The 11,535-nt window shown below is 39.4% G+C and overlaps 1 protein-coding gene across 1 annotated transcript; it reads left to right on the forward strand.

Annotated features, from left to right (window-relative positions):
- Positions 1-5,919: 5,919 nt before the first annotated feature.
- On the forward strand, positions 5,920-11,535 carry LOC146373237 (transient receptor potential cation channel subfamily V member 1-like). The gene is given in 14 exon segments (XM_084951604.1): positions 5,920-5,945; positions 6,228-6,373; positions 6,685-6,987; positions 7,087-7,385; positions 9,214-9,390; positions 9,898-10,053; positions 10,124-10,148; positions 10,151-10,214; positions 10,302-10,355; positions 10,428-10,593; positions 10,679-10,745; positions 10,849-11,183; positions 11,411-11,486; positions 11,489-11,535. Coding segments are annotated over 14 exon segments (1,941 nt in total).

Raw genomic sequence — 11,535 nt, forward strand, 5'->3', positions numbered from 1 at the left:
GGTAAAAAAAAAAAAAAAAATTGCAAAATAGAACAAAAAAAGTTCTATACAGAAAGGAACTGACAATAAATGGTAAATAGCCTGTATTTGTATAGCGCTTTACTTAGTCCCTATGGACCCCAGAGAACTTTACACTACATTCAGTCATCCACCCATTCACACACTGGTGATGGCTAGCTACATTGTAGCCACAGCCATAAACAACTGAGACAGAAAGTGTAGCTTGTTAACACCAATATGACATTACCCACCAGAATAAAAGCCCATTTCTGCAGTACGCTGGAAAAACTTTCCATTGGCTTTGGCTTGCACATCAGCTCCTTTCTGGACTAGCAGCTTCACATGCTCAAAGCTCCGTCTCTCAATGGCAACATGCAAGGCTGTCTGACCTGTTATAGGCGTGGGTTTGTTGTTATAGTCAGTGTTGGGAAGGTTACTTTTAAAATGTATTCCACTACAGATTACAGAATACATGCCCAAAAATGTACTTTGTAACGTATTCCGTTACTCTCATTGAGTAACGTATTCTGAATACTTTTGATTACTTAATATCTTACCATGCTTTTTACAACTACGTGAATGTACTATTGCTGTGATTTATTACTGTTACTGAAGGTCCGCGGCTCCGAACCGTAGTAAAGGGACCTCTGACTAATACATCGGCTTCCGTGCAAAAAATTGCTTTACTTTGTTGTCTGGGTCAACTTTGCTAGCGAGAGACATAGAGAGGCGTTGAAAGGCTGCTCCAACGGAGCTTATTGTTTCGGAGGAAAACACGAGCGCAGCGTACAGTCGAGTCTTAATAGCTTACTTACAACTGGGCTCGTCAGGCACTCTTCTTGGCTGCAGTGGTTATTATTATATTTACATGCTTCCAGCTCCCGTTTCTGCTCGATGACAACTCATACTTTCCCACTCTCCTTTTTCTCCCTCCTCTCACTCACAGACACATAACGGGTATGGCAGTCCATTCTCCCTGCAGCACAGACTACACTGCCCATGAGGCTACATTCTTTAGGGCTATGCCTGTAGCATTCTGCCTATTAGCTTAGCACAACAACAACAACAACAAAAAGGCGCTCTCTCACCCAGGAAACACACAGTAGCAGAGAGAGCGTCACCCTGTAACCATGGCAACCGTAAGCTGTCGCCTGGAACAACAGAACATGTCAAACAAAACCCAAACAGTCCTGACCCGCCACAATATGAAACAGGAAAATACCGCCGTGTAATCCATTTATTTCAACAAAGTAACTGTATTCTAAATACCACCTTTTTAAACGGTAACTGTAACGGAATACAGTTACTCATATTTTGTATTTTAAATACGTAACGGCGGTACATGTATTCCGTTACTCCCCAACACTGGTTACAGTAAACAGGCTATCTTTGTTATGTTACAAAAATGTGAGCTATTGAGCAAGACACACACACACACTCCATCTGGATTCCTGACCCCCTCTCTCTGGAAAATACCAGTATTTTGAGACCTATTACGTCACAGCGACGCGCCGAAGGCTGTCCAAATTCGTAGACTCCTCCGAATGCAGCCGACAAATGCGTCCTCGTTTTCCCCGAATTTGAAGGATGGGTCAGGTTTGTCCTTTGTGGCCTACCATATCCCAGAATTCATAGCGCGGCCCAGCCAAACTCCAGTTTCCGGCAATGGCGGCAGCCACTAAGTTTTAAAATTACTCTTATTACTCTTTCTGGGTCACAAAATAAACTTTTAACATATTTTCATTTTCGAGAATGTGGGTGTGTAAACTTCAAACTTCACGGTCTACGTGGGCCGGGTCCTCAGAAGGATGCAGCCCATGAATTTGGACACGACCTTCGTGGTCCCATATATCCCACAATTCATAGCGCAGCGTTGGGTGTGGACAATTTTGCCGAAAAAAGCGGCAGACGGCTGAAGCGGAGCGGCTGAAGAGTAAACTTTTAAAAGTAAGTACTGAATATTATGTCACTTATTTATGTGCAAATGTTTAATAATGAAGAACATTAAAACATTACTGTTGGCCACATGTCGGCAAAGTTATGTGACATTAGTGATGTTTGTACTAACTTGGTTTTAAAGCCTTTACTTTAAAATATACACTGTTTAATAGTCGACTTTAATCCTACAGAGAATCTGATGATTTTATGGATAATTAAAGTCAGTCATATATCCACAAACACAACAAGCTGAAAGTCAGTGATGCTGCTCGGTTTGCAGTCCTGAATATCACGGCACAAGCAGGATTCACTGCACTGTTAATGTTAGCTATGTTACATTGCTGCCTCTGTTCGGTGGTGTCGAGCCAAACGGACTTTAACGTGTGTTTGAACGAGCTGACGGTTCACTCGTTAAGCTGAAAGAAAGATGCTTTAATCACAGCAGTCACACATGTGTCCACTGTACCATCTGGGAACTCTTCTTGTTTAGCACTCGTAATAACACAAACACTAAATCCTCCTTCTCTGGTGCTGTTTTGTAGCAGTGTGTACACCTGAGACTGTCACCTGTCTGTCTGTCCTGCACTCTTTTTTTTTTTTTTTCTCAGATTGTGTAATAAAAGTATGAACATGTATTTATAAGTTACACTTGTGTTTGAATCCTGCAGCTTATCACACATTTGATTTGCATGTGTGAGAACTGCAAGTGTCCAGAGTGAGGACAGACTGAGGGACCCACTGCTGCACATCATCTGTGAGGCTTTGCACCCCTGATGATCCACCAGGACAAACTCAGCAGTGTGTGAGGAAGAGGAGGAGGAAGAGCCAGCAGCAGCTGACAGATGCAAAGAATAGACAGACTGTTCCCTGTTTGTGAAGGACTGCTAGGAAAGTTTAACATAACTAATTGTCTGTCCTGAATCAGTCTTATTAGGTAATGTTCAAATAATGTTATCATTCCAGTGTTTTCAGTGTGGGAGAAAGTACTCAGGGCCTTCAAGTTACACACTATGAAAGGCAGCAACAAGTTTAATATTCAGAAACCTAAAGTATGTATCAGCAGCAGAATGGACCTAAAAATAAATGTTTGTTTCAGTTCTATGAAGCTTTGAGTATTTTGGATTAGTAGTACTACTGTGTTTGTTGCGTCATATTGCTGTAATTGTTTATACAGTGGCTTGCAAAAGTATTTGGCCCCCTTGAACTTTTCCACATTTTGTCAAACATGTCACATGTTCATGTCACAAACATGAATCAATTTTATTGGAATTCCACATGAAAGACCAACACAAAGTGGTGTACACTTGAGAAGTGGAACATAAATCTTACATGATTCCAAACATTTTTTACAAATAAATAACTGTAAAGTGGGGTGTGCGTAATTATTCAGCTCCCTGAGTCAATACTTTGTAGAACCACCTTTTGCTGCAATTACAGCTGCCAGTCTTTTAGGGTATGTCTCTACCAGCTTTGCACATCTACAGACTGAAATCCTTGCCCAGCTCCAGCTCAGTCAGATTAGATGGACAGCGTTTGTGAACAGCAGTTTTCAGATCTTGCCACAGATTCTCGATTGGATTTAGATCTGGACTTTGACTGGGCCATTCTAACACATGGATATGTTTTATTTTAAACCATTCCATTGTTGCCCTGGCTTTATGTTTAGGGTCGTTGTCCTGCTGGAAGGTGAAGCTCCGCCCCAGTCTCAAGTCTTTTGCAGACTCCAAGAGGTTTTCTTCCAAGATTGTCCTGTATTTGGCTCCATCCATCTTCCCATCAACTCTGACCAGCTTCCCTGTCCCTGCTGAAGAGAAGCACCCCCAGAGCATGATGCTGCCACCACCATATTTGACAGTGGGGGTGGACAAACATCACACATCTGTTGAGGAATTCAAGAAAAAGAAATCTTCAATGCAAATGAACAAACTTCTACAAGGATACCTCCAAAGGTTGATTCTGTTCATCTGGACGTCGCGTTTTCAGTGGGAGAAATGTTTCGTCACTCATCCAAGTGACTTCTTCAGTCCCAACTGACTGCAAGGATAGTTTACTAACTTAAGGTAGGAATTGTTAACTTAATGTAACCTTGTTAGTGGCCCTACTTCTATTACTGTTATGTGATGTTAATGGTTTCTCATTGCATGTGTTATGTTATACAGGTTTTGTGGAAGAATATAAAAATAAATGTAAAAAAAAAAAAAAGACTGTTGAATTCGCCAGAAGAGATAGGTTTAAGACTGGTGGAGGACCTGCAAATAAGGGCACAGAGCAGTTGGATGAATTGCTGACAGGAATAATGGAGAACCAACAACCTTTGGAGAACATACCAGATAATGACCATCTAGACCAGCGGTCCCAAGTCCCAGTCCACGAGGGCCGGTGTCCCTGCAGGTTTTAGATGTGTCCTTGATCCATCACAGCTGATTTAAATGGATAAATTACCTTCTCAACATGTCTTGAAGTTCTCCAGAGGCCTGGTAATGAACTAATCATGTGATTCAGGTGTGTTGACCCTGAGATCTAAAACCTGCAGGGACACCGGCCCTCGTGGACTGGGATTGGGGACCCCTGATCTAGACAGTTCAGACGAGGGGGCACGCACACGTGGATTGAGAGAACTGCAGAGTTGCAAGGGAGTTTATCCTCCACATCCTCAGACGTTATGTGCGCCAGCACTGCTTACAGGAAAAGAGGGTTAGGGGTTAGGGTCACAATCCATGAAAAGCTGGCTATTGAATTTCATGAACACAAGTTGAAGTATCTAAAGGAGCATGAAATGAAAATGAAGATGGTCCAAGTAGAACTAGAAATGAAGATAAAGGAGAGTGAGATGCAATGGTCTCATACCCACAGGTCAATAAAAATTGTATAACTCTTTAATATACCAGACACAAATATACTTTAGAATGCAGTAATTTGATCATGACATGTGAAAATGTAAATGAACAATGAAAAGGTAAATATTAAAAACCGCTATTTAAAGTGACACAATGCAAAAGCTTCTCTGTATGCAAGTTGTTGTCTGCAGTTTGTGGGAATTGAAGGTACACTGGACTGGTATCTCCTAATATTGGAGGGTCTGGGCATCCATGCCGTTTCAGGTAGTTATGAAGAACAGCTGTTGCAGTAATGACAATGCTGCATCTTCTTGGCATGAATCAAAATGTAATCCTAATGTGACCTATGGTAGGTACCTATTACGATAGGACAGAGCCGTAGGCACACAGTCAGTTAAAATGGGTTTAATGTTAATAGATTATTCTGCTAAGTACTTTTATTTTGTGAGTGTTTGTTTGAAGGTTTCCAAGTTTTGATTTCCACAGTTTTGTAAACTTACAACTGACTTTCAAAGAAGCTGGCATAAAATAATCTGAACAATTACATAGAAAACAAACAAAAAATGACCTGTAGAGATTTTCGATTTGTTCCTCTCAACTTTAGAAGGCAATAGGCAATGGTTGGATTTTGTGCAGAAAAGGAGTGAAACTTCACACCAAATGCTTTCAATATATCAGAACTTGAAGAGAGCCTGATAAATAACAATGTAAGCTACTATTTTGATATATATTACCAATGACTGGTACTAGATTTTGTAAAGCCAGTTATCACACTGAAATCCTGTGCTGTTTCTTTGCAAGCCACACCAAGTCAAAATTTCCACTATGAAAAAACTTACAACATGCTCCATCTTCTCTGGGGAGAGGGTGGAGACTAAAACATGACAAAGGTAGCAAACAGCAACACCTGCATAGCACTCGTAACACTTAGAATTCTACACTCGTGCAGCGTTAGCTCATTGTTGTTGAAGACCTGCTTGTGGGAACAAACAGTATCTTTTCGTGGAAGATCAAAATCTTTTCATCAACCACACTTAAAATGGAAAACAACGATACACCTGAAAATATGGAGCCAAATAAAGAACCAGAAGGGGAAGAATTGGAATTGAAATGTCTCCTTAGAAAAAGAATCGCACATATACCTATGGATACCATCGACCCAGTGCGGATGTAACTAATGTTTATTTATTATTTATTTAATTGCTTATTATTTATTTAATTGATGCATTGTTGAAAATCTGGAGCTACATATACATATGCCACATGTGTTATTACTGTCTGTCTCATGTTGCTATTGTTGGTATTGTCTGTTGTCTATTCTGATACATGTATTAAGAGTAAAGAAAAAAACAGAGCCCAATTCCTTGTATGTGTATACTTGGCAAATAAAAGCAAGTTTGATTCTGATAATGTATTTTAGTACTTTTGTTTTTATCTTTATTTATTGTTTAGGCCTATTGGTGAACCTACTCCCAGTGACACGTTCACAAGTGAGAAAGTCTTTAAAGCAGTCTCCCAAGGAAACACAGCAGAACTTCATGGCCTGCTCGACTACCTGCAACGTCATAATAAGTGACTTACAAGCCCAGAATTCACAGGTAAATAATGGGGACAGTCTTTATAGCAGGATATGACTATATTCTGCTATTATGCTTTGTAGTGAACATGCTTGTCTGTAGTGTGTCCTCAGAAATATCCTGTACAGTAAATGCAGTTTAGTACTGGAATAGCAGGATTGTTTGGTTAATAAAAAATGTGGACTGCATTTATAAACAAAGGTCTGGAGAAGAGGAGTGGTTTGTTCTTGCGTGGTAATACTTTCCCAAGTAAATTAAGAAGTTATTGCAGTATGAATTTAAGATTGTATGAGAAATTGTCAAGAACTGAGTAATTTGTTCAATTCCTTCAGATGATAGAAACGGAAAAACAGCACTCCTGAAAGCTTTGCTGAATCTGAAGGATGGAAGAAACGACACTATTGAAGTCATCCTTGACACAGCAGAGAAAACTGGAGATTTAGAAAATTTGATCAATGCATCTTATACAGATCCTTACTACAAAGAGGGGGGACTGGTGGTCTTGGTCAACAGCTCACATTTTCGTAACATAAGAAAGAAGCATGTGAAGCTGCTAGTCCAGAAAGGAGCTGATGTGCAAGCCAAAGCCAATGGAAAGTTTATCCAGCGTACTGCAGAAATGGGCTTTTATTCTGGTGGGTAATGTCATATTGGTGTCAACAAGCTACACTTTCTGTCTCAGTTGTTTATGGCTAAGTGTTATCTCTAAGCTCATCCGTTTCTGTTTCCATTAGGGGAGCTCCCTCTGTCATTGGCTGCCTGCACCAACCAGCCTGATATTGTGTCCTTTCTCATGGAAAACCCTTACAGAAGAGCTAACGTGACTGACAGAGACTCACAAGGAAACACTGTTTTGCACACCTTGGTGGTCATAGCAGACAACACAAAAGAAAACACAGATATGATTGCAAAGGTGTATCATGAAATACTTGTTCAACAGAACAAGCTTGACAAAAAAGTCCAGTTGCAAGAGATTGAAAATACTGAAGGCATGACTCCTCTAAAACTAGCAGCCAAGCTCGGCAAGATAGAGGTAGGTCTGATTTCTACTAAATGTCTGTTTTAACTTGATGGAACAGTTTTCTTCAGCAGTTTGATTTATCATGTGTACACTGCCTTCTCAAATTCAAATCAAATTCAAATTTTATTTGTCACACACACACAACCATACACAGTATGACATGGGGGTGAAATGCTTGTAGCTGTACAATGCCCGACCATTAAATGACAGAAAAAAAGTTTTACAATATTTACAATTTACAGGTCACTACAAAATTTACAAATTAACTTAGGAATTTACAGTAAAGAATGTGCAAATAGCAGAAGAGATTATAAAGATTATAAAGATTATAAATTATAGGAATTATAGGATTATAGGAAGCGTGTGGTGATGTGATGTGTGTGAGAGTCCAGTCTTATAGTGACGTGTGTGGGAGAGTCCAGTCCTACACCTGGTTCAGGGCCCGAATAGCCTGGGGGAAGAAGCTCCTCCTCATTCTCTCTGTTTTGGCCTTAAGGGAGCGGAAGCGCTTCCCAGACCTCAACAGTGAGAGGTCTGGGAACTAAACACTAAAATAAAACCTGTTAAAACGGGGGATCTCAGGGGACAAGTTTAAGGGTTCTGACCCATTCCCATATGCCAAAGCTTTTGTGCTACTTTTTAATGTTTTAATAAAATTAAGAAAAATTCAGCAAAACAATAGGTAATAATGTTTGGCAGGTAAGAAGTTGTATTACACTATGTAGCTGTTGCAACATGTTTAAGTTTTGATATGTTGCAATATATGACAGGTTCTTTCAGCAGACTTGAGATTAAGTGATTATCTTACACTAATTTAAGTATTTCTTTATAAAGAAGTAAAGATGAAATAAAGATTGTATCACGATGCAAAAATTATATTTGCCGCCCTACGTGTTATTATGATAAGTAATGCAAAATTACTTAAACCTGTTTAATGGCATGTTTAAAGGTGACATTCAGCAATAGAAAGCTTGTATATGTACATACCTTGGCTGTAGCTACAAATGCATTCAGAGCTGCAGACTTATGTTTTGAGTACATTACAGAAGATAAAGTTAAGACACTCATAGGCTGCAGGACTGACATGAGATGATGATGTGAGCCAAATGACTTGCCTTAAGCTCCCATTTAAATTCAAACTTTAGAGTAAGCGCTCTTAAATAATGTAACTAATGGTGCCGGTTCTTTGTGCTGCAGAACAAAATAATGAGCAATATAAGAATCACAATACAAAGTTAAGAGTTTCAATTGTAATGAGGTTTCTCACATGACGTAATGAACACATTGCACTGCACCAAAATCTCTTAGTGATTCCTTTAGGTGCTAGCAGATTGCCACTATGTATGTAGTTTTTCCATACTTGTCTGCAAATGCAACTTGAAAAAATGAAATGTAAACTGGAAACGGAGAATGGTAAAAGTTGTGCCTCAAAGCTGCAGCAACCACTCTCAGCTGGTTGGGTAATACTCACATTCTCCTCATGGCTGGTGGTTACCAGATAGTCATGGAGGCCTGTGTGAATGGGGCCTTATCCACTTGATTCTATACAGTCACCATGATTGTCACACAAGCAAAACAGCAGACAAGTTAAGGTCACGTGGTTAGAGGTCACATGTATATAATATAGACCTCTGCCTCCACAGAAGTTGGCCTGAGTCCCCCTGAGCAATTAAACAACTAGATTGATGAATCACTTCAGTTAATAGTAATGTCCCAGGTGGCATTAATGGGCATTTAACAAAGGTTTATTATGACCTGACCTACTTACAGCAAGCACTGAAAATAAAAATGATAATGTCTCTGAGATAGATCTTTTCCTTTCTGCTCTCTCATTTGCCAGCTGTTTAGGCACATGCTGCATCGAGAATTCATGGATGAGGAGACAAGGCCACTATCCAGGAGGTTTACAGAATGGGTCTACGGACCTGTTCAGTCTTCACTTTATGACATGACCTCCATTGACACCAATGAAGAAGACTCTGTGTTAGAGATAATAATTTTTGGGAGTGAGATTCCGGTGAGAAATTCCAATTTTGACCTCATTTTAATTTATTTTATTATATTTCTATGCTTTATTCCCTCCAATGTTTCAGATAAAGTAGGAAATGGGGTATGCTGTTTTGTATGTTTGTAGAGGCAGTAGAGCCTTTTAAACAATGATGGAAACAGTGTTGAATGTGCTCAGATGAAACTAGAAGTACTCTATGCATAGGCAGTGTAGAGTGAAATTAACAGTAGCAAAATCCTCTTACCTCACTGTGCTTAGATAGTATTGCATGGGATAAATTTAGCAAATATTAAATATATGATATATACTGTTCTATCGAAATTTAGAATGAATGTCCTCTTATGTGGATCTCATTTTTCTCAGAAACAAAAATCAGGAAAAAAAATCAGGTAATTCTTTGTTTTTACATTCATCAGGTCCCAATCAGCCCAAATAGCAAAGAGAAATTAAAAATGCATGCCATGAAAGAGTTTGGATCTTAGGAGGTTAATATAAAACCTATCTTGTAAATTTCAGAATCGTCCCGAGATGCTTCAGATTGAACCACTTCGCAGTCGTCTTCAGAATAAGTGGGAAAGGTTCGCTTCCAAATTATTCTTGATGAATTTCTTGCTTTATGTGGTGTACCTGACAATCTTCACTGCTGTGGCCTTGTACAGAAAGGATGGAAAGGTAAAAAGGGTTAAATGTTTATGTTTTAAGACATTCACCTTTGCCTAAGCAAAGACTCTTAAACCCTCAGCCGCCATTTCCCATTGAAAATTTTCCACTTGTGTTGGTGAGATCCTCAGTGTCTTTGGAGCACTAATCTTTCTCTATAAGATGCTAAGAAAGTGGAACCTGGTCACATCATTCACACAGAAAGAGTTAAACTTACTAATGTAATAACCTTGAAATCTCTAGATAAATCATTTCTGTAGGAACCCTCCGAATTTCAGGGTCCTATCTATTGATGGATTCAATGATATTGTGTTGTAAGTATCACCATGAAATATTTTTTTATACCTTACTATTACTGCTGTCTTAGAAATCTCTTGTCTTTGCAGTTTCCTGCAGGCTGCACTCCTTCTGATCTGTGTGATTATGTATGGCTGTGGGCAGGAGGAATACGTTGGACTTCTTGTGCTCTCCTTGGCTCTTGCCTGGGTGAACTTTCTTTACTACCTAAGAGGTTCCAAGCAATTAGGGATGTATGGTGTCATGATGCAAAGGGTAAGAGTTTTGTTACCAAAACTATCAAAATAGGCTGCCTGGGCAGATATGAGTGGCTCAGTTTAAAATATGTGTCTCTCTTTAGATGATCTTACGTGACCTGTTGCACTTTTTATCCGTTTACTGTGTCTTGCTTTTTGGATTTTCTGCTGGTAAGATTTTAATAGACTCCAAATCTAAGAACTTAAGAATGTGCAAAATAGATGCTTACCAAGATTTGCAGTTTTGACTTGGATTTTCTCTTTTTTTTTATAGCTTTTGTTGCTCTTATACGTGACCCGCCTACAGTAGTGTCAGCTGCCCAAAACCTGACAGCTGACATACAGCTACAAGGAGGGAGCTTGACTACTTCTGTAAATAAGCTAAGTTATAGTGACGTTCGTTTTACTATACTGGAAATGTTCAAGTTCACTATTGGAATGGGAGAGCTGCAGTTCACGGACGACGTTCAGTACAAAGAAGTTTACCACATCCTGCTCATCTCTTACATAGTTCTCACATACATCCTCCTGCTGAACATGCTGATAGCCCTGATGAGCAACACAGTTGAAAGACTCTCAAACCAAAGCAAAAACATCTGGAACCTGCAGGTGGGATGCTGTTAAAGTCTGCAACCATGACCTCAAAAATTCCAGGCAATTCTTCATTATATTAGTTAAGATACTGGATATTATATTTAATTTTGCACTTGCTTTGCACTTACCCATACTCCTGGTACTTTATTATGACTCATATAAATAATAAGTGTTTTTAGACTGTGTCAAAAAAAATGAAACAAACACAAAAGAAACAAAAACGACTTGTTTCATATCTTTAGCGGGCCTTTACAATTTTGGACATGGAGAGGTCTCTGCCAAAACCCCTGAGGCATAAGCTGCTTTCCAGATCATCTAAGATTTGTCTTCCAGAAACAGCATGGACACACAGAAATTTTTCAGGTAA

This window comes from Perissodus microlepis, chromosome 14 (assembly GCF_051167445.1).
Source record: "Perissodus microlepis isolate ML-2025 ecotype Zambia chromosome 14, ASM5116744v1, whole genome shotgun sequence".
Lineage (NCBI taxonomy): Eukaryota > Metazoa > Chordata > Actinopteri > Cichliformes > Cichlidae > Perissodus > Perissodus microlepis.